This window comes from Maylandia zebra, linkage group LG9 (genome assembly GCF_041146795.1).
Source record: "Maylandia zebra isolate NMK-2024a linkage group LG9, Mzebra_GT3a, whole genome shotgun sequence".
Lineage (NCBI taxonomy): Eukaryota > Metazoa > Chordata > Actinopteri > Cichliformes > Cichlidae > Maylandia > Maylandia zebra.
In genome coordinates, this window is record NC_135175.1 from 3,381,767 (window position 1) to 3,406,317 (window position 24,551).

At 42.1% G+C, this 24,551-nt stretch overlaps 1 protein-coding gene across 1 annotated transcript in view; it reads right to left on the reverse strand.

Moving 5' to 3' along the window:
- LOC143412440 (uncharacterized) overlaps positions 1 to 24,246 on the reverse strand; it is a 30,924-nt gene extending 6,678 nt beyond the window's left edge. The window contains exons 1-3 of the mRNA XM_076887895.1: positions 24,200 to 24,246; positions 23,392 to 23,520; positions 5,534 to 5,683 (exon numbers count right to left, since the gene is read on the reverse strand). Coding sequence (XP_076744010.1) covers positions 5,534 to 5,683; positions 23,392 to 23,503 — 262 coding nt within the window. The 5' untranslated portion in view covers positions 23,504 to 23,520; positions 24,200 to 24,246. The remainder of the gene's footprint in view (positions 1 to 5,533; positions 5,684 to 23,391; positions 23,521 to 24,199) is intronic.
- Between the last annotated feature and the right edge of the window lie 305 nt (positions 24,247 to 24,551).

The window sequence follows — 24,551 nt, forward strand, 5'->3', positions numbered from 1 at the left end:
GAGAGTTGCACAATGTGATGTAATCCTGGCAGGTCTAGTAATTTTAGGGAATAGATTCATACAGTGCATTGTGTTTATAAATTCCTCAGTGGTTTTATGTTTATTTGGGTTTAGCAAATCAATATTGAAGTCTCCACAAATGAAAACTTTTTTGTGAGCTATTTCAATAAATGTTTCTTCTATCCAGTCTTTAAATGTCTCAATACTACTACCTGGAGCTCTGTATATACAGCTAATGATTACATTTTTACTTTTTTCTTTACAAATTTCAACTGTAATACATTCTAGTACATTATCAATCACCATCGTCATCTTTTCCACCACATTAAATTTCAAGGATTTGTCCACATACAAGGCCACTCCTCCTCCTCCTTTGTTTCGCCTAGTTATAAATGTGAATTCATAACCCTCCAGTTCAAAGTCTGTTCCTTTTTCCATATTGATCCAAGTTTCTGATAAGGCAATGACACTAAATGGATGTGAAAACTGGTTAAGATATTCTTTGATATGACTAAAATTAGCATAGAGACTTCTACAGTTAAAGTGGATAATTGATCATTTATTCTCAGTTTTAATCCTCTGATTGTAGTCTTTATTTGTATAGTAGCAGCAATTGTTATTGTTAGATGAGAAAAAGTTGTTGTTTGGATCTATTTCATATTCCAAGTCGTGTGTATTGTGATCCATATAGTTAAATGTTTTCAGTTCCAATTGATCATATTCTGCAACTGTCTGACTGATGCAGCTGATTCTTCCAGATGTATCTGAGTTCTTCCTTCCAGTGTGTGTCATAAGTGAGTGTGTGGTTGTCTGTTACCTTGTTTGCCGTCCAGATCGTGTTGCTCACTGATATTTTTCGAGATCCGCCATATTTTTAATGGTCAGAACTTTGGCTTCCTCTGGTGGTCCGTTTAGTTTAATGAATATTTTGCAGTTCGTCGTCCAAGTGCCTTGGATTTTTCCCAGCTTCTTAAGGTGTCGCGCTTTTTTGGCTATTTCAGCGTTGTGTTTGGTTAGATGTTCATTGATAAAGACATTAGATCCTTTTAATTTTCTTCCTTGTTTCAGCAGCGTAATCTTGTGCTTTCGATTTACAAACCTTAATATAATAGCCGGTATGTTGCCGTTCCTCCTGGGAAGAGGGTGGCATGCTTCGACAGAGTTACAGTCCAGGGCAATCCCTTTGGACCGCAGGAAAGATATAAATAAAAGCCCAAGAAAAGGAAAAAGGAAAATAATTAATTAGTTAATAAATTATTTAACTATAAGAGAAACTAAGTCTCACTGAGACTGAGCCAAAGAATAAAAGTGGGTTTTAAGACGTGTTAAAACTGGACAGTGAAGGGGCCTTTCTAACGTGCAAGGACAAGTTATTTCATAATTTAGAAGCAACGATAGTAAAGGCCCCGCCCCCTCTGAGCTTCCTCCTGGATCTCAGTACTTCCAGGAGCAGCTGGTCAGCTGACCTGAGAGACCGACAGGGTGTGTGGGGATATAGAAGCTCAAAGAGGTAAGGCAGGGCAAGATTGTGAAAGCGTTTAAAAACCAACATGAGAATGTTAAAATGAATTCTAAAAGACCAGGCAGCCAGTGCAGAGAGGCCAGCGCAGGGTTATATTCTCTCTTTTAAGAATTCCTGTTAACGGTTGTGCAGCGACATTTTGAACCAGCTCCAGACTGAGAGCAATGATTGACTGACCCCCACATAGAGTGAGTTACTGTAGTCCAGACAGGAAGAAATAAAAGCATTGATGACTGTTTCAAAGTGCTCCCCAGAAAGAACAGATTTCACTCTTGCCAGTTGCCCTAAATAATAAAAACTAGACTTCAATACTGCTCTAATTTGGTTGTCCAATTTAAAATCACTGTCTGACTTAAAACCAAGGTCAGTAAAAACAGGGTTAAAATAAACTTCCAAGGGTCCCAAATCAACAGAGGAGGACCCACAGGGACCACTGAGTCCAAACACCAACAATTTAAGAAGTTTAGAGCCAACCAAGCTTTAATGTCATCTAGACATGTCAAGATGGGTTTTATGGCAATGCCATTCTTCTGCTTTAGTGGTAAATGAATTTGGCAGTCATCAGCATAACAATGAAAAGAGAACCCATGCCTCAAAGGATGGAACCCAGAGGCAATAAATACAGTAAAAACAGCAGTGGCCCTAAAATTGATCCCTACGGAACGCCGCATGACAAAGAAGCAGAAGATGATTCAGAACTGAAAAGGCTGACAGAGAAAGTTGCCAAATAAGACCTAGACCAATTAAATGCAGTGCCACCAATACCCACTAGATCATTTAATCGAGATATTAGAAGATTGTGGTCTACTGTATCAAAGGCAGCAATTAGGTTAAGCAAGACCAGAACAACGTGGTTACCAGAATCAGATGCCAGAAAGATGTCATTAAAAACCCTGAATAGTGCAGATTCTGTTCTATGAAGGGTTTTAAAACCTAATTGAAAAACCTCAAGGATGCCATTATCATCTAGAAAATATTTCAGTTGATGAAAAAGAATTTTCTCTAAGACCGTGGAAAGTAAAGGCAGTTTGGAAATAGGCCTATAAAGAGCTAATACTGTGTGAACAAGACCAGTTTTCTTAACCAGTGGCTGCGCTACTGCATGTTTGAAATTTTCACGAACCACACCAGAAGACAGACTGTGCCATACTAGGAAAAATATCTTTAAAATTCATGGAGGGAAAGGATCCTGGGGGGGAACCTGTGATCTTCATATGGCGAACCACATCCTCTAAAGTGGAGAGGGTCACAAGATCAAACGGAGTAAAAAGAGCAGTACAAGGGATGGCGACAGAGGGGTCTGAGTCAGGAACTTTGATAAAAGCCCTGGTGGAGACAACCTTTTGAATAAAAAAGCTAATAAATGATTACACATATCAGGAGAAACTTCCAAACAGACATTCAGTGGAGTATTAAGAACAGAATCAATGGTCTTGAATAACACACATGGTTTATGACTGTTGGAAGAAATAATATTTGCAAAATATTCCCTTTTTGCCTCTTTGACAGTGGTCTTTTAGAATTTGATATGACACTTGCAGTTTATCCTTTTTCCATCTGCGTTCTGCTCGATGACATTCCCTCTTAACAGCAGGAGTTCTGCCATTAAACCACGTCTTGGCTTTAGGCTTCCTGGTTTTCAGTGGAGCCAGAGAATCCAAGATGGTTTGACAGCAAGAATAAAACCAGGAATTAAGTTCTTCTGTATCAGAGGAGACGAAGTCAGAAGGTCCACCGAGCTGATTAAAAGCAGCAGAAAACTGAGCGACAGTGGAGGGGTTAATAACCCGACAGTGCCGAGCAGCAGCGCCAGATTTAACTGCAGTTTGTGTACAACCAACATTGAATAACACAGTTATATGCTTTGAGAGTCCAGAGTCACACATCTCCAGGTTATTGAAAGGCAGACCATATGACAGAACAAGGTCCAGTGTGTGTCCGTGCTCACGTGTAGGGCCAGGCATGGACTGTACCAGGCTAAACCAGGTTTGAGCCCCGGCTCGGACAGTCTCAGTCGTTGTGTCCTTGGGCAAGACACTTCACCCGCTGCCTGCTGGTGGTGGTCAGAGGGCCCGGTGGCGCCAGTGTCCGGCAGCCTCGCCTCTGTCAGTGCGCCCCAGGGTGGCTGTCGCTACAATGTAGCTAGTGTGGAGTTTAGATAAATATTTTGCTGCTACTATTCATAATCATCATCATTACCATTGCATTAATTATCATTTCATCAAAGCATTTATTGAAGCGGTTGGCCTTATGTTAAAACTTGTATTACAAGTATTGTCATAATCTCATATTAACATTTTTATTACAGGTGCAGTGATAATCCTTTTTATATACATGCATTGTATTTTTGTGCTTGCTAAAGAGGGGAGCTCGGTCAACTAGTGGAGGGTCGGAAGCTGACACACTCGCACACACAAACAGTAGATAGACTCATGTTTAGGTAAAAGTTCAAATATTCAAATAATAGTTTGCAGTTTGCAAATAATAGTTTTAATGGGTATTTGTTTTTTTTTTACGGGTTGTACGGAAGCCCCAAACGCAATTTCATTGTTCTTTGACAATGACAATAAATAAATACTTGATACTTGCAAAACCTTGTAACTGTAAGATTATGTTTGCATAAGAGACAGTTTGTTCTAGGGGATAAGCAGAGTTAGAAGATTACCAGGAAGGACCTGGCCTCGGGAAGAAGAAGATGTCCTTTTAAATGTGTCAAAAGTTGTCAACAGGACATGTGTGTTTTTGAAACTCATGTATGTATTGTATCTGCTTGACGCAGGAGGGGGCGTCATAAACAATACCCTGATGCTATAAAAACCACTGCTTGTGTATTATTGGGCGGAGATCAATGCGGGTGTGTGCAGTGTTCATCTCCCCACGCGCGTGTTCATTAAAATCATTGTTTGACCGACTCTTCTGGACCAATTGTTGCTTTGTGCTCTCCCTCAATATTTGAACCCGTTTTTAACACTTGCCATCACCAGTGTGTGAATGTTTGTGTGAATGGGTGGATGACTAGATGTGTAAAGCGCTTTGGGGTCCTTAGGGACTAGTGAAGCGCTGTACAAATACAGGCCATTTTTTTATTGAAATGTCCCTTACCACTGGTTTCTCAGGACAACACACATGCATAATAAAATCTCCAACAATAACAACATGATTATAGTTTGGCCTAATGCCAGCTAAAAAAAAGTCGTTTATGAAGTTCTTATTGTATTTTGGGGGCAAAATACGACAGCGCAGAAAACCGGGTTTGTGGGACTCACCTCAAACGAGGTCATTTCGATGCTGGAGAATGAAGGCTGTAGAAAGCACTGCTTACATTTGTAATCCTTTTTGTATATAGTCGCTGTGCCTCCACCTCTGCCTGTAATCCATGGCGAGTTAAAATAGCAACAATCCACTGGTAAAAGTTCAGATAGAGCACTGGACTCACCAACACTCAGCTATGTCTCAGTCACACACAGAAAGTCCAGATCACCTGAACATAAAATCCCAAAGAATAAAAGTTTTGTTTAAAAGTGATCTGGCGTTCACCAGACCAGTCTTGGCAGGAGCTGGAGCTGGAGCCAGCAATGATGACGCTTTCGGTATAGGTATAGGCAACCTGGCATTTCTGATGCAACTGGGGGCAGGGGTTGCTGCCCACCAGCTCCAAACAACACAATATTTTGGACCAAAGGTTGGAGGTCCAGTAGTGTCTGGCGATCATACCTCAGCAGAGACTTTGTATTATTTCTGACCTACGTCATTCACGAAACAAGCAGAAACAAATTTGGGAGCGACAGATGAGCAGCAACACACCGGAGCCATCTTGGTTTGAGTCACATGTACACATGTACATACAAATATTCATTTTATATTCATTTTTATAATAAAACACGATTATCAATCTTTTTTATTTCTCATTTCTTTTCTAAATATTTGAATTGATATTGATATCCCTGTAACATGTGGGTCATATGAAGGTTTCGTGATGCTACTGCTTCTCTCGCTAATTGACATACACACCTTGATTCTCTTTTTCTAGGAATGCGATCTTCACCTTCTGTTCAGTCAGTGAGGCTGTCATCTCTCTCAGCACGGCATGGATGTCTTGTGGACAGGGTTGTTGGAGTTCAACCTGCCGGTCAAGAATTTCTTTATATGCCTCTGTCTTAACTGTGGAAGCAGAGCAGACCAGAAGCAACAGTGAAAGAAATATGATTGTTAGATTTGTATTGTTGATTGTCATTTATGCTTAGAAATATCTACTCATATATGCTTAGAGTTGCATAATCAATGTCATGTTGGTAGAGGGTTGATCCCTAATAGTCTGCAAAGACTTTATGTGCATTCCAGAGTGTTCTGGCATTCACACCCACATCCTGGGAGCATGGGAGAGGTCGTACCTTGTTTTATTGTTTTATGGTAGGATAAACGTAGCTATGTCAGTTTTAGTCTAAGTGCCTTTTGTTTAGATGGACCGCTAGACTCCTGGCACCAGCTTTGGGGAGTCTTCATGGGGTCACACTCTGACCCCCCCGCCACACACACAACGCACAGGCAAGGTACTCTTTGTGTGTATGTAGACGTCATATGTTGATGAACCTATGTGTATTCATGTAACCTCAATAAAAGAGCAGTGTTACGGGGGAGCGGACGAGAGCAACTGGGGTCAAGCGAAGGAACAGCGCTTGTCGTGGTTCTCTCCCTCATGCATGAGTAACACGAAGAACTTTGCCTACTTTGTGTTCAATGCTTTTGCTGTGTAGTTGAATTGTCTTGAACTTTCCAGCGAATAGGTTTAAGCTACAAACCTATCAATGATGATCTCCATTCTGTCAGTGAAAACTTAACAATATCTGCATCATCTGCAGACACGAGTGAGGTTTTTGCAAACCAGCCCTCGACCCCAGCAGAAAAGTCTGATTCCATAAAACAGTTTGTCAATAGTTTCCTCATCATGAGAACTCTCAGGATTTTTGTCCTCACCTCAGAAAAAAAAATAGCAATATTTGTGGTGTGATGTGCATATAGTAACCTGTTATTTGGTTTGGACATGCTTAGGCAAAGAAAGATTATTTTTATTGCATAAAATACTACTGATTGCATCAGCTGATTGAACTGCTCGGTAGATCTGGACACACCAGGAAAAATCTGTTTCTGACTCGCCTGTGGTCGCTTTTGAGAGCAGGGCTCCAAATACGTAAATTAGCTTTCATACATGAAGTCCATGAAGTCATGTCCACTTTATGTGTCTCCGAGTCTTGATCACGAGTGAGTGGAGCAGGAGATTTGGGCTGTGGCTGCAGTGATGCCGACGCTGTATGGGTCTGTTGTGGTCAAGAAAGAACTGAGCGTAAAAGTGAAGCTCTCAGTTTAACAGTCAAGCCACATCCCTACCCTCACCTATGGTCAATAGCTAGCGATGGAAAAACAATATTCCGGGTTCAAGAGGTGGAAATGAACTTTCCTGAAAGGGTGGAATCTTCCTTAGAGATAGGGTGAAGAGTTTGGCCATCCAAAAGGCGTTCAGAGAAGTGCCGCTGCTCCTCCACATTGAAAGGAGCCAGTTGAGGTGGTGGGGTTATGTGACAAGAATGCCTCTTGGGTGAGGTGTTCTGGGGCATGTCCTACCGAGTGGAGGACCTGGGGCAGACCCGGTACATGCTGGAGAGATTATATCTCTCGGCTGGCCTTGGTGTTCCCCTGGAAATGCTGAAGGAGCTGGGAGGTCTGGGCCTCTCTGCTTAATTTACTGTCAACGCAACCCAGCCCCAGATGAGTGGAAGAAAATGGATGGATAAATATACAGTGTAGCAAGTTGAAAAATGAATACACTTCCATTATAACTGCTCCTCCAGGTGGATACACATGGCATGACTATCAGTTATCCTACAAGCTGCTTATGGGCAAATAATGGACCATCAATGATGGCAGGAAAGAAGCTGCAGAACTGCATCTGTGGGTGGTCAAAACTAACAATTCACATGGGCCTTAAAATCCACCAAGGCAGGAAGAAGTACCTCAGCGAGATGAGAAAGGGGCCTTGCATTGAGCTATACTTCTTAAGAAGTAAGTGAAATCAGTCCATTGAAGCCCAGAGGCAGAAGAACCCCCACAGTCCTCAGGGCATCAGCACTCCAAATGAAGTTGGAGGGAAAGCTCTTCTTCAGTGTCTTGGCCCGAATACAATCTACTTTCTTGCAAAGAAACAACTATGTTGACACATCAGTGCAGAAGGCCAGCATCCAGGGCTTCTCTGAATGTCTGGAGCATGCCAGTGTCATCTGGCACCAGATTCAAACTGCCAAGAAAGAGACCTTCATGTAGTCTTTTTAGACCTTGCCAATGCCTTTGGGTCAGTTCCACGTGAGATTTTATGGATGGCCTTGAACTATTTCAGTGTACCAAACCACATCACAGGACTGGTCAAGACCTACTTTCAGGATTTACAGTTTTGTATGACAGCTGAGAATACCACCTCTGCAACAACAAAAACATGTACTAGGCGACTGCTAGAGAAGCGTTTAAGCCAAGTATATCTCGCAGCATCTCCTTCATAAAAGGAAAACTGACAGCTGAGCAATTAGTCAGGTTCTTGCCTCTTTCTGTCCATCTGTCAAGTCAGATATTCGATATCTTGGGAGTAATATTTAACTCTTCTCTGGGCCTTGACTCTCATGTAAAATCTTTGTCTCGTTCCTGTTTCTATCATTTAAGAAACATCTCTAAACTGCGACATATGGTTTCTTCAGCTGAACTGGAAAAACTCATTCATACATTTGTGTCATCACGCTTAGATTACTGTAATTCCCTGTTTACTAGCTTGGATAAATCATCTCTCTCTCGCCTCCAGGCAATACAAAACGCAGAAGCCAGGCTACTAACTCGTTCCACCAAGCGTGTTCATATTACTCCCATCTTATATTCTTTACATTGGCTCAAAATAGAGTTTAGAATTCGCTTTAAAATTCTTGTTTTAACATACAGATCACTAAATGGAGAGGCTCCAGATTATTTATCCAAGATTCTTATAAAATACACTGCTTCTCGTCATCTCCGCTCACAGACTCAGAGTCTATTGGTTGTTCCCCGTACACGACTGAAGACAAAAGGGGACAGAGCCTTTCAGTCTGTTGCACCGAGGCTGTGGAATAGTTTACCACTACAATTACGTTTGCTTGACTCTGTGGATTCTTTTAAAAAGCAGTTAAAAACTTTTCTGTTCAAACAAGCCTTTTGTTGATCTATATATTTTATTTTATTTTTTTACATTATTTACATTTGATCTTTTACATTGTGTATAATGTCTATTGATTGTATTGTTTATTTTAATATTTGTGTACAGCACTTTGTGACTGTCTGTCTGTGAAAAGCGCTTAATAAATAAATTTTACTTACTTACTTTTTTTACTATACGAATTTCAACAGTCTTAGAGAAGTCCATCAAGAGCCTGGGATAGTGGCATAATGAAGACCTCAATGATACCTGGCAACTTGAATAACTACAGCAGAACATAGCTAATGACCTCAGGCGGACTAACAAAAATGTACCCAGGGAAACTGAAGCTCTGGTGCTTCCAGTTCCAGCACTTGTTACTGTGCAGCTGACAATGTACAAGGCCTTGCACAATCATGCCAACTGACTAGAGAGGCTAGTGAGCTCCTACGTTAAGAAGTGGCTCGGACTTCCCAAATGCCTCAGCAGTGTTGGACTCTACAGTGATGGGATACTGTCATTGCCCATCCCTAGCCTGGTAGAGGAGTTTAAATGTTAAATAGTGAGGATTGAAATGCTCACAGACTCCCAAGTACCCCATAGTGAGAGGTGCTGCTACCACCCTAGCAACAGGGAGGAAGTGGACCCCAGCCACAGCTGTGCTACAGCCCAAATCTGCTCTTCACCATCGTAACGTGGTGGGTCACCTCCAGCAGGGGAGAGGAGGATTTGGTCTTGGAGCAGTAACACCTCACTGGCAGCAGGCATCTGCAACCGAACATTGAAAAATGGTGGTGGAGGAGATGCGTGACAGGAGGAAACAGTAAGACATCCCAGAGCCGTAGTGCTGGCCAAGCAGGGTTGCTGGATGAATTGGAACAGTGTTGAAAGGAGGAAACTTACATGGAGTGAAATCTGGAGAATGGCGCATCCTGCAGGCCCACCACCCGCAGGAGGCGCTGTAGGAGTTGGGTGCATTGTGTGCTGGGCAGCAGCCAAGAGAGGAGGTCCTGGCGGACTGATCTCCGACTACCTAGACTGGCAATTGGGACATGGAATATCACCTGTCTTGTGTGGAAGGAGTCTGAGTTAGTCTGTGAGGTTGAGAGGTACCGGCTTGATATAGTCAGGCTCACCTCAACACACGGCTTAGGCTCTGGAGCCAGTCTCCTGGAGAGGGGCTGGACACTGTCTAAGTCTGGAGTTACCCATGGTGAGAGGCGGCGAGATGAGGTTGGTATTCTAATATCCCCTCAGCTTGCTGCCTGTACATTGGGGTTCCTCCCGTTGGATGAGAGGGTTTATTCCCTGCACCTTCGAGTTGGCGAACGAGTCCTGACTGTCATCTGTGCTTATTCGCCAAATGGCACATCAGAGTACCCAGCCTTTTTAGAGTCCCTGGGTGGGGTGCTGGAAGGTGCTCCACCTGGAGACTCTGTTGTCCTACTGGGAGACTTTCAGTGCTCACATGGGTAATGACAGTGAGACCTGGAGGTTGTGATTGGGAGGAACGGCCTTCCTGACAGTCGGGTAAAGGGAGGGGCTGAGCTGTCAACTGATCACTACCCGGTGGTGAGTTGGATCAGGTGGTGGGGGCAGACACTGGATAGACCCGGCGCACCTAAATGTATGGTGAGGGTGCGCTGGGAATGCCTAGCAGAGACCCTAGTCCGTGAGATCTTCAACGCACACCTCCGGCAGAGCTTCAACAGCATTCCAAAGGAGGCTGGGGACATTGAGTCTGAATGGGCCATGTTCAGCACCTCCATTGCAGAAGCTGCTGCACTGAGCTGCGGCCACAAGGTGGTTGGTTCCTGTCGTGGTGGTAACCCCCGAATCGAATGGTGGACACCTGAGGTGACGGGAGCCACAAGGCTGAGAAAAGAGGCCTATTGGGCTTAGATAACCTGTGGGACTTTTGAGGCAGCTGATAGGTAACGACAAGCCAAGGGGACTGCAGCCCGAGCAGTGGCTGAAGCAAAAATTCAGGTGTGGGAGGAGTTCGGAGAGGCCAGACTTTCGGACTGCCTCAAAGAGATTCTGGCAAACCGTCAGGTCTCAGGAGGGGAAAGCGGTGCTCTACCTGCACTGTGTATAGTGCTGACGGAGCGCTGCTGACGTTGAATGAGAAAATTGTCGGGCAGTGGAAGCAATACTTCGAGGACCTCCTTAATCCTACTGACACATCTTCCGTGGAGGAAGGAGAGTCTGGTGACAAAGGGGATGACCCACCAATTTCTGGGGGCGAGGTCACTGAGGGAGTTAAACAACTCCTTGGTGGCAGAGCCCCTGGGGTGGATGAGGTGCACCCTGAGTTCCTGAAGGCTCTGGATGTTGTAGGGCCGTCTTGGTTGACACACCTCTACAATGTTGCGTGAAGATCAGGGGTGGTACCTCTGGACTGGCAAACCGGGGTGGTGGTCCCCATTTTTAAGAAGGGGGACAGGAGGGTGTGTTCCAACTACAGGGGAATCACACTCCCCAGCCTCCCTGGGAAAGTCTATGCCAGGGTGCTGGAAAGGAGAGTCTGTCCATTAGTCGAACCTCGGAAACAGGAGGAATAATGCGGTTTTTGTACTGGTCACGAAACACTGGACCCTCTGTTTTTCCTCTCGAGGATACTTGAGGGTGCATAGGAGTTTGCCCAACCAGTCTACATGTGTTTTGTGGACTTGAAGAAAGCATTCGACCGTGTCCCTCAGGGTGTCCTGTGGGAGGTGCTTTAGGAGTATGGGGTGTCTGGCCCATTGCTACGGGCCATTTGATCCCTATACAACCGTTGCAAGAGCTTGGTTCGCATAGCCGGCAATAAGTCAGACTCGTTCCTGGTGAGTGATGGGCTACGCCAGAGCTGCCCTTTGTCACCGATTCTGTTCATAACTTTTATGGACAGGATTTCTAGGTTCTGTTGATTTCATCGGGTGATGGCCTCCAGCTCGCACTGGAACAGTTGTGAAGCTGCAGGAATGAAGATCAGCACCTCCAAATCTGAGGCCATGGTTCTCAGCCAGAAAAGGGTGGAGTGCCCAGACCGGGTTGGGGATGAATTCCTCCCACAAGTCGAGGAGTTTAAGTATCTCGGGGTCTTGTTCACAAGTGATGGGAGAAGGGAGCTAAAAGGACCAGTCACTGGCTATGGCTAAAGACGGCTGACATCACTTGGGCAGCTATAGCAGTCCGCTAACTGCAAGAGACACGCCCAGGATTGATCGACCCATGGTGTGCCCGTAGAGGGCCTGCATGAATATCCTTGGATGAGGGTGTCTAGTGATAATGGCCGAAACACCCATTGAATCCAAGGTCCACTACTGACGATGTGTCCAAAAATGTTAATATTATAATCGAGATCAGATCTCTAATCTCTAAACCTAACCAAGGAAGGTAAAAAATGGCACAATAGCTTGTGATGAAAGAGAAACACCCTTTGAAGATGACGCACACAACTATGTGCTGCCTTTCTTCAGAACAGCCATCCCTCAAGATTTTCTCTATTTGAAGCAATGTACTATCAGGGATTGTAACATCTAGTCCTTTTACTGAATCAGTTATCTTAAATGCTGTTTATGGATATTACCACCCACATTGTAAGGTCACATTGTCCATATCTTAGGAGGGGATTTTATTATGGTCAAGGACAAATCTGTAAGAGTATTCAATTCAATTCAATCCAATTCAATTTTGTTTACATAGCGCCAAATCACAACAAAAGTCGCTTCAAGGCGCTTTATATTGTACTGTAGATACAGAGAAAAACCCAACAATCATATGACCCCCTATGAGCAAGCACTTTGGCGAAAGTGGGAAGGAAAAACTCCCTTTTAACAGGAAGAAACCTCCAGCAGAACCAGGCTCAGGGAGGGGCGGCCATCTGCTGCGACCGGTTGGGGTGAGAGAAGGAAGACAGGATAAAGACATGCTGTGGAAGAGAGACAGAGATTAATAAGAGATATGATTAGATGCAGAGAGGTCTATTAACCCTTTAAAACCGGTCAGAGCAGGCACGCTCCGTTTTGCGCAACTACTTTTAAATTCCGGTAGCACTGCAACCACGTGAGCTAGCGCAATAATTTTTTTTGCATAGGAAACCGGAGAAGTTGTACTTACCTCTTATGCCATCAGCTTGTCCTTGGTCACAGTTTCCTTCCACATATAGCTTTGCAAATACCGCATAAAAAGCACTTGCAGCAACAAAAACAATATTCCAGAAACACGCTTTGCCGATCCGATCAGCTGTTTGTAACACTTCCTACGTCCATCAGCGTGAACTATCGCATGTCCACTATGACCTGCCCGAAACCGGAAGTGACGTCATTTTGCGGAAATGTAGTTTTTTACCATCAGGGCCTCATGAGCCTATACTGGTGTTTTTAAAAGTTATGTTTGACTTCATGACTTTCTGTGTCTTTTCTGGGATGCTTAGGACTCATATTGCACTGCTGGAAATAGTTTATTTTGATGCATGTGCTGCTTTTTTGGAAATTTGCACTATAATATTTATTTTCGTTTTTCCTGCAGTGTATAAAAATTGGTGTATTTCAAAAATAAAACTATGAAGACACTCAAAATAAATTTCCTGTGGTGGGAAACTAGTTTGTGCAACTTTTTTGTATTTACAGTTTTGAGGGATAAGCCTCTTAAATTTCTCTAACTAGAAATATATGTTAAAAAAACAAAAACGATTTTCATTTTTTTGTAGTTTATTGCAGTTTTTTGCAATTTATGTAATTACTATGCACTTAATGAATACATATTATTAAAATTTAGGCTGTAATGGTTGTGTTGATGTTTAGCAACTTGAAATGCTCCCAAAAATGGCACTACAGCATGTAAAAATATAATATAAGCTCTGGCGGACTTGGTTCTATGGTAGGTCTTAAAGGGTTAACACATAGTGAGTGAGAAAGGTGACTGGAAAGGAAAAACTCAATGCATCATGGGAATCCCCAGCAGCCTACGTCTATTGCAGCATATTTAAGGGAGGATTCAGGGTCACCTGGTCCAGCCCTAACTATATGCTTTACCAAAGAGGAAAGTTTTAAGCCTGATTTTAAAAGTAGAGATAGTGTCTGTCTCCTGAATCCAAACTGGAAGCTGGTTCCACAGAAGAGGGGCCTGAAAACTGAAGGCTCTGCCTCCCATTCTACTTTTAAATACTGAACAACAAGTAGGCCTGCAGAGCGAGAGCAAAGTGCTCTAATAGGGTGATATGGTACTACAAGGTCATTAAGATAAGATGGGGCCTGATTATTTAAGACCTTGTATGTGAGGAGCAGGATTTTGAATTCTGGATTTAACAGGAAGCCAATAAAGGGAAGCCAAAACAGGAGAAATCTGCTCTCTCTTTCTAGTCCCTGTCAGTACTCTTGCTGCAGCATTTTGGATTAGCTGAAGGCTTTTCAGCGAGATTTTATAATAATAATGAATTACAGTAGTCCAGCCTGGAAGTAATGAATGCATGAACTAGTTTTTCAGCATCACTCTGAGACAGGATATACTTTAGAGATGTTGCGCAAATGGAAGAAAGCAGTCTTACATATTTGTTTAATATGTGCATCGAAGGACATATCCTGGTGAAAAATGACTCCAATTTTCCTCACAGTGTTACTGGAGGCTGTCGAGGAAAACCTCGACAGCCCGAAGAACCCCGAAGAACCAAAGTGGTCGACGGTGATCACTTTCCTTACTGCGCTAGGTTGATTGACAGAGTCGGACTCGGCTGTAACCTTTAACGTCGGGGACTTGTGAACTTTAAGTAAAGCCAAAAGTGTGATCTGGGATATTTCACCCGGCTGGTGGAGTTCCTAGTCTCCTGACGGGAAGCAGTTATAAATTAATTAGGGCTTAGGAATCTGACCGTTTTCAAGGCGGCGTCCTCGAAACGTTTGATTGACCAGCAAGGCGCGGCCTGGGCTTAGAGAGCTTTTAAATTGGTCTAAAAGTTAGGAATACCGGTATAGAAATAGAGAAATAAAGAAGATAGCTGTTCTGGCATGTGGTGTTTTCTTATGTCTATGCGGGCCCGGGTGTAAATAGAAGATAAATTACGTGGGTGTGTTAATAAAGTGTAAATAAGTTCTATAAACTGTCATCCTGTTAAATCTGAAACTCCTGCTAAACTTCCTCTCTACAAACTCTTTTCTCTTCTCTCCCTCTTTCTCTCAGATGGGATTCTGTGTGTGTATGTGTGCTGGAAAAAAAAAAGGAAAAGGGTCTCTCTCTCTCTGTCTCTGTGAGAGAAAAAAGGTGGGGGCCGAGTGAGCCCGCGGGGCCGAGCGGGTCCGCGGGAGCGAGCGTGTATGCTGTAGGGGGAAAGAATGAGGAAGAAGGGAGTGAGAAAGAGCGAGTGAAAATAGTAACCGAGTGTTTGGTGATTTTTTATTATTTCAGAGGCTGTGTGTAAGAGTTTTGACTATATTGATTAAATTCTGTGGTTTTGGAGTTGGTGACTTTAGCTGTGAGAGTTGTGAAAAGAGCAGGTTTTTCTCTTGTTGTGATGTTAAGTATAAATTGAATAGACTGTGATTAATTGGTGATTTTCTGCCTATTGTGCTGCGTGGAAGACACAGAAGTGTAGAAATGTTTGTGGTTTATTTTTGTTTGACGTTTTATATAGAAGGGAGTTGGTTGATTCAGGGTGATTTCTCCCGTTTGAGGGAGGAGTTGGATTATTGTTATGTTAAAGCTTTGCTGTAGGTGTTCGAGTGTGAATTTTTGCTGACACAAGAGAAAACATGATTCGGAGTGCTGTGGAGGAAAATAATTAGTAACAACATCAAGCAGTTTTTGTGTTTTTAGTCAAGAACATATGAAATTTTTACTTGTGGGGTTTAAAGTTAGTAAAGAGTTAAATCAACCCTCCTCAAGAGTTCAATAATTTAGGCAGTTATGTTTATACAAATACTAAATGTATGTTTAGTGTCTTCATGCAGGTGGTTTTTTCTTAACCTGGAAACCTGAGTACGGCAGCAGAAGACAGGCCAAGCTTTGGCTCAAAAATTCACGGCTGGAAACAGGAGTTGTCCCCACCCCACCCGGGAAAAAGAAAGAATGAAGTTTTAGGCAAGTTTTTCTCGCTGAACTGCTCCTGGTGCTGTGTCCCTGAATCTCACCAGTGTTAACCTCTGGCGGAAGACATGGAAAAAAGGAAAAGATGTTCCTGGTAACTGACTGGAACAAATAAAACCACACACAACCAGAGAAAGGTATGAGAAGTGTGTGGAACAGACACATGTGCGTGTTAGAGAAATGCCTCGTTTGAGAAAAAGTTAAATTAACCCACATACAGACGCACCCACACATGCAATGAAGAAACAGCTTACATACATGTGCACGTACAAGCAAGGTTAAGGTAGCGACACTTAACATACACCTGTTTTTAAATGATATAGTTTATCCACTACTGACAAATAAACTCTCTGGGTTGCAGGACAACTTAACTTCAAAAGAAAAGACACTGGTCTGACCATCCAGTGAGGACACGACAAATTTAGTGGTTAAAAGAGTTAAATTGTGACATGTTTTTGTTGATTGCTTAAGACAAATGATTACTGAATGACGGAAAATTCCTTTTTAGGTTTTTAAACATGATTTTAAGAATTTTAACACGTACCTGTGTTGTCCTGCCAACTTGGGGGGGGGGGGTTATGAGTTGATTATATGGTGAGAAAAAACAAAAAGGGGGAGAGGAGGCCCCGTTGTTTCTCCCCTCTCTGGATAACACAGCCAACACAACATCATTTTCCTGTTCGCCTGTGGTTGTTTTGTTTTTGTTTTTTCTGAAAGCCGAAGCTGTCCTGGACTCCTACCCTCCCCTCTACCATCGTTGCCCTCTCCGCTATCAGATTTGACCCTTTGACCCCTGAAGGCCACAGCAGCTGGACTCATAACAACAACTTGAGGATGTCAACAGTGCTGCAGAAAGCAATCTCATGCAGCGGAGATGGAGAATGCTAAAGCTTCAGCTGACAGAGCTGTGACGAGAAGCGCATTAAGCCCGGAGGAAAAGGGAGGGTGAGCAAAAGAATGCTGACCTCTGAGAAGAGCCGAACAGCAGAGCTGCAGAAGGCCGTGGAGCAAAGGAAGGACAACATCAATAGACTCCAATCTGACGTGGAAGGAAAAGACTCTGAGGTTTTTGCCCTCAGTAAGAGCTCAAGGCATGAGAACAGAAATTGAGCATGGCTCCGGAGGAGCTGGCTGGTAATCGAACTCATAAGTCAGACTTGTAGTTTGACGTAAAGGACTTGAAATCAGGCGGAAGCTTGCTGGGGCAGGAGGTCGTCAGACCTGACGCAAAGCTCCAACAGCAGGAGCAAGCCCTGAAGGAGCTACAGAAGCAAAAGGGTCAAGTTACAAGGAGAAGATGCAGGCAGCTGCAACAACGGATGCAAACAGACCCAAAGAGGAGGGCAGGACCCCAGGGCATGCTTCAGGCCGCTGGTTTACCTAAACAGAACAGGAAGGTGATGAACACAAACATACACCAACACACAAACACACACTTCTGCATGCGCCGACTTAGAATGAAGAGAAACACACACATGAACACTTATGCACTCGTTGAGTGAGTGAAAACTGATACACACCCATGCACCAAAATCAAAAATGTTGATTAAATTCACTAAGAAGTGACACACAATGCTCCGGCTGCTGCAATGAAGAATGCTTTACTGACAAAGGCTCAATGCTACACACAACAAATTCAAATACAGAATCTGCTACAATAATAGGCCCAGAGGGCATTTGTGTGGTCTGGGGAGCAGAGTCCAGAGCGGTTTGGTTATGAAAACGATGCCTGTGCGAGATATCTGGGGCTTAAGGCCTCGACTCAATTGTTTACTGTACACTAAAAAAGAAAAGAAAACAGCCTGAGCAGTGGTGCAGAGTGAAAACGATGAATTAACAGTGTGAGTTTTATTTCAGAGCGCCACATCATTGTGATGGAGATTTAATAAAAGGAGGAACACACGGACAAAGAAGAAGAGAAAGGGGGGGGGCAGCCCTTGACCACGATTGCCTGAGGTATTAAAGATATGTACTAAATTCTGGTTTCCAGTGTGAGAAAAGTCACGCAGTGCCAGTAGTAGAGCTAGGTTGAGTGATGATTCTAAATTACTGTGAGTAAATCATCGTACACCCGTTCAAGTTTCATGATAATTAGGATCTAGACTTTGTTGAACTCTAGGCAATTTGAACAGGTAAGATTTGAGTGATCAAGTAGCAGTTGAATAAAAGTCATTGAATAAGTGTTGAGACAAACTGGCAGAATTAAGAGAATTAAAATATTTCAAGAGCTCAAATTACTTAATATGGAAACGGTTCAATTTTGTTTCACGAACGCAAAATATATAGGTTTATGAATATGAAAAGGTTGAGGTGGTGTTGATTTGACTCTGTGTAGGTTTAGGTTTGGCATTTTTACTGATAGGAGGAATATTCAGTGACAAGTCCTAAGACCCGAGCGTTTGTATTTTTGTTTTTGTTATCTTTCATTTTATTTTGTTTTATATTTTGAACGGTGCACTGATTTTTGTCTCTGAATCTTTTCTTTAAGCAGATCGGAAATTACAAGCATTACACGTCGGCGAGAAAATTGTTGTAAGTGAGTTTCTCCGCATTGAAATGGGTTCTGGAGGAAACACTTATGGGGACAATTAGAAATGAGAGTCCCTGCCTAAAAAAGGATTCAGCGAGGTAATCCGATCTCAAGTTCTTGTTTTCTTTTTGAAATGATGTCATTTTGCTGAGGGCGGAAATCTAAATGCGGCGATGGTTTCCACTATCAGCAAAGAAAAGAATGAATGAATGAATGAATGAATGAATGAATGGATGAAAGACTGGAAATAAAAACAAACGGACTGACTGGTAAAGGATGACAAGACTTGACTATGACTCAAGGTTAACCTCCACCTAGATAGAACAAGAGGGTGGATGAATTTATGTGTGTTTCTTTTTACAGGAGTAGAAGGATGACAAAATATTCGAGGATGAGTGAACTTTTAATGGCCATTTTTGTGTCTTGTGTTGCTTACAGAGGTAACTGCGCAGCGTTAACATTTACATTTTCTTCTCTACAGCGCTACAGTTCTTAATGTTTTCTTTTTATAGCACCTCTGGAATGTGGATGCCTGACTGCGGTCAGTGTGCTGCTAATGTTTGCTTTGCTTTGGTAAGAATGCGTGCAGTAGAAAACAGACAAGTGACATGAAAACAAAGAATAATAATAAAATAAGTAATAATAACAAATAACCAATTTGGGGACAGTTTAACCTAGAGCTCACTAACTGGCCATTAGGGGGCTCTGAGTGATAAAACTAGTGGAGTAATATTGCCCAAGTGTGAATAAAACAAATTGTGGCAATAATAGTGATTTAATGATCGGAGAAAACCTGAACATGATACTTGTCTGTTGTGCTGAATCTTTTATTACTCTATGATGTAAATAAGCTGTTTGATTTAACAGATTTGCTTTTTAGGTGAATGGGGAGTTGAAGGAGCTTAACATGTAACTGCTGACTAATGTTTTTACACAGGGTTACAGCTTGGCGGGAGAGTGTTTTGGAGAGGATGTGTAATGTTCTTGTGCAGTTTTCAGTGGGGAGATTGCAAATACAACTAGAACTATTAATTGAGACTAATTAAAACTAACCTGAAACTGAGGAGGTTTTAGAGAAGGAAGAATTAAAACGGATATAAAATGCATCTGGTCTTTAATTGCAGGTGTAACCATGAAGATTTTTGGTACAGATTGCAGGTTGTTGCTCATTATAGAATTGTGCTCATAAAGGCAAAAAGCTATATAAGGGGTCTATGATTTTGGTTGTGTTTTAATAATTTAGGTATGGCAAAATTAAAGGTTTCTAGACAATTTAGGGAACGAGTGAGAAGCATAATTAGATGATCAGAAACTGAGTACTACATTTAAGTGGATGTTAGGATTAAGAATGCCCAATTTGTTTTGATGTCTGTTGTTCACTTTTATACACACACACTGCAAATGTGCTTATAAGGAGGTGGCACTTAGTCTCTCAAGGTCAAAAGCTTCATCCGACAACGGATCGGATTGATATATTGGAGGTATTGACTTCGAGTGCAGAGGGTTAAATGCATGCACGCTTACACACATAGGCATAGCATAGGATTGGAATACATATAGTCAACAACATTAGGTTAGGAGAGCCAGCGAGGGAGATGGGTTGGCTTCTGTCTCTTGCAGAGAAAGGAGTAGACACCAGAACAATGAGGTCTCGAGGAGTGCGTGGATGAGACGTGAGCAGAAATGGCACTGAGAGCTGTGCTACTGAGCTTCCAGGGGATGGAGAGGAGTAACCTGCTCTGCCTCAAACCTTCAGCAGCATTGGAACATGAAAACCGGAAGGATGGAGGGAGCGTGCCAAGCTCCGGAAGTAATAGTTCTGCTTCCAGTGGTCTCAAGGTGAATGAGCAGAGGGGAGCTCAGGGAAAGGCATATTCCAAGTCACAACACGGGTGGTAAACAGAGGCAGAATAATCCTCTGCAACGTGGCTGGCTCGCTCAGTAGTCTACCTGGCGAGTCGAAGAAAGAAGAATCCGAGGGCGTTTCTTCACTCCAAGAGGAGGTGGCAAGGAGGCCTGAAGCGTGACAGGCTGAAACTCGAGTCTGAAGCTAAAAGGACAGCTGGGTTGTGGGGAAAATTGGGAACTAACGAGGATGTTGGGGTTGATAAGTGTCATAACGTGTTTGTTTGTTTGGAGACAAATCCTGGTGTAAGTTGGGCTGGCAAGCCAGCCCAAAGAGGAGGAGATGTCGAGGAAAACCTGTTATTTTATTTCAGACTTGGTTGTTATTTACATGCACTGTTATTATTTCATCATTAATTCATTAGTCTGCATCAGTTTATTATCCATATTAGCATGTATCATTTATCATTTAGTAAATCTGCTATAACAGAAGTCTAGATACAATACTCTATTAGTTAGTAAAACCACCAGCTTAGCTGTGGATCCAGACGGCCCAAAACAGAGTCAGATAAGGACACTGACCGTTTGTTGGCCGGAAACTGACACTCACAAAATACACACTCATGAACACACTATTGGTTAAGTTCCCAGAAAGCATGAGTGGAAACATCTGGAACATGTTGTTGTTCTTAGCCATAGAAGGACATAGAAGGAGATAGGGGAATGTTTCTGAATTCTTCTGACGTCATAATGACTATAAAGCTTTCTGTCTTTGTGCAAACGAAGAAGAAGTCCGGCTCTTCCCACACTGTAATGTGTGTTTTAATAAATGATCTGTGCTGACCCAAACTATATCCCAGTCGTAGTCTCTTCCTCAAAATCCGAACCATGACAAGGCCAAGGTAATGCCATCCAGAGTAAGAATCTGGTTAGATACCATATTTCTAAGCTTTTCAGGGCCGAGTACAATAACCTCAGTTTTATCTGAATTAAGAAGTAGAAAGTTAGCGGCCATCCAGGTCTTTATGTCTTTAAGACATTCCTGCAGTTTAACTAATTGGTGTGTGTTATCTGGCTTCATGGACAGATAGAGCTGGGTGTCATCAGCATAGCAGTGTAAATGTATGCTATGTCTTCTAATGATGCTGCCTAAGGGAAGCATGTATAATGTAAACAGAATTGGTCCTCGCACTGAACCCTGTGGAACTCCATAATTAACCTCAGTGTGTGAAGAGGACTCTCCATTTACATGTACAAATTGGAGTCTATTAGATAGATATGATACAAACCACTGCAGCACAGTACCTGTAATACCTACAGCATGTTCTAATCGCTCTAATAGGATATTATGGTCGACAGTATCGAATGCTGCACTGAGGTCTAGCAGGACAAGCACAGAGATGAGTCCACTGTGAGAGGCCATAAGAAGATCATTTGTAACCTTCACTAAAGCTGTTTCTGTGCCGTGATGAGCTCTGAAACCTGACTGAAACTCTTCAAATAAACCATTCCTCTGCAGATGATCTGTTAGCCGTTTGACAACTAATCTTTCAAGGATGTTTGATATAAAGGAAGGTTGGAGATTGGCCTATAATTAGCTAAGACTGCTGGGTCTAGAGATGCTTTTTGAGTAAAGGTTTAACTACAGCTAGCTTGAAGGCCTGTGGTACATAGCCGATTATTAGAGATAGGTTGATCATATTTAAGATCCAAGAATTAATTAATGGCAGGACTTCTTTGAGCAGTTTTGTAGGAATGGGGTCTAAAAGACACGTTGATGGCTTGGAGGAAGTAATTATTGAAGTTAACTCAGAAAGATCAATTAGAGAAAAAGAGTCTAACTTAACATCAATGGTACTAAGAGTAGCTGTAGATAATATTACATCTGTGGGATGATTATTGGTAATTTTTTCTCTAATGATAAAAATTTTATTTGTGAAGAAGTTCATGAAGTCAGTACTAGTTAACATTAAAGGGATGGTTGGCTCAAAAGAGCTCTGACTGTTTGTCAGCCTGGCTACAGTGCTGAAGAGAAACCTGGGGTTGTTCTTATTTTCTTCAATCAGTGATGAATAGTAAGATGTTCTGGCTTTGCGGAGGGCTTTCTTATAAAGCAGCAAGCTATTTCTCCAGGCTATATGATGATCCTCTAAATTCGTGACATACCATTTCCTCTCCAGCTTAGAAGTCATCAGCTTTAGGCTACGTGTTTGAGAATTATACCACGGAGTCAGGTACTTCTGATTTGAGGCCTTAGTTTTCACAGGAGCTACAGTATCCAGAGTCGTACGTAGTGAGGAGGTAAAATTATTAACAAGATAATCGACCTCTGTTGGGGTAGCGTTCAGATAGCTGCTCTGCTCTGTGTTGGTACAGGGCATTGAAGATGATAACAGTGGGTGGATTATATTCTTAAACTTACAGCGTTTTCAGAAAGACATCTACTTTGATAAAGTCTACTCTCCACCGCTGTGTAATCAATTATTGTAAATTTAAATGTTATCAGGAAATGATCAGACAGGAGAGGGTTTTCAGGAAACACTGTTAAATGTTCAGTTTCTATGCCATATGTTAAAACAAGATCTAGAGTGTGATTAAAGTGGTGGGTGGGTTCTTTTACATTTTGAGAGAAACCAATTGAGTCTAATAACAGATTAAAAGCCATGTTGAGGCTGTCATTTTTAGCATCTACATGGATGTTAAAATCACCCACAATAATTATTTTATCTGAGCTGAGAACTAAATCAGATAAAAAAGTCTGAGAAATGAGACAGAAACTCAGTGTAAGGCCCAGGTGGACGATAGATGATAACAAGTAAGACTGGTTTCTGAGTTTCACAGCTGGGGTGGACGAGGCTAAGCATCAAGCTTTCAAATGAATTAAAAGTCTGTCTTGGTCTTTGGTTGATTAATAGGCTGGTGTGAAAAATTGCTGCCACACCGCCCCCTCGGCCTGTGCTTCAAGGTTTCTGGTAGTTAGAATGACTCAGGGGTGTTTATTCATTTAAACTTACATAATCATCCTGCTGCAACCAGGTTTCTGCAAGGCAGAGTAAATCAGTAGTTGATCAGTATCAAGTATTGATTTGTTTTCAAATATATGCCGGTCTGGTAAAAAAAAAAAAATAGATTAAAACTTTGCAGCTTAACTTCTGTCTTGCAAAGAACAGATTTACAAGTTCTTTGGTGTAGTTACTTCTGCTACTACCTGACATAATGCAGTACCTTGATTCTCTTCCTGTACAACTTGTATCTGCTCTTTCAGTATAGCCAGCTCTTTCACCAAAGCATGGAGGTCCTGTTGACAGGTTTGATGGCATACAATCTGCTGGTCCATACCTGTCTCAGTCTGATCTGCAGAAACAAAGCAGACCAGAAACAAAACAGATGGATCTCCATTCTGAGACAGAAAATTTACTGTATAACTACAAACCTGAGCTTTTATAAAATGAATAAAATAAGAAAAAAAGGAAAATGTGTGGCAGAGTTTAGTACTGTGACTTCCCTCCCATTTATCCTTTAAGGGCATGTGACATTAATAACAATAGTTGTGTTTTAGCATTAAAAATATTATTTTGATTTTGTGGTTTTGGTTGTATTTTGCATGAATTTTGTTGAGAAAAATCTGCAGCTCCTGAGAAATATTACATTTTCAAAACTACTTTTACATTTAGACCCCAGTGAATTTGATAAAAAAACAAAAAACCAAAAAAAACATTAGCTCATTAGATATTAAATATTAATATTCATATGAAACAACAGTCTCAAAATGTTTTGTTATTTTTAATAGAAATAATCAGAAATGATTTCTGCAAAGTGCCTTGTAGTTGTTGTTTTAACTGGTCAATTTCAGATTTCTGACTCTCCAGCTTTGCATCATGCTCTGAAGCAAGTGCAAACTGAACTTTGTAAGTTTTCTTCTCTCCACCATCAATTTCTCTGGAGACTGCAGCAATATTTTCATATTCATATTATATTTGGGGGAAAAAAATAACCATTAATGATGGTCTCCCTGCCCGACCCAACACTTTACCTTGGATCTTCTTTTCAGACGTTCAGCTGGTTTTCTCTCAGTACAGCTTCAACAAAGTATGTGTGTCTATGCAAACCTGAGGTTTTTATAACATGACAGAAAGAGGCGTGAATGAGGATGTTAGGTCCCCACCTCACAAACACAAGCATGCACTTCCCCAAGACAAAAACCTGTTTTGGGTTGATCCTGTGTGGTGAATGCTTTGATAATCAGACTTGTTTTCCTGGATTATGAAACAAACGGTGTCATGGACACAGAACAGAAACAAATACATAATCTTATTTTAAATCTTTGGAGTTCAAATGTATCAGATTTGTTCACTAAGGTCTTCCCCATATAAAGCTAACAACAA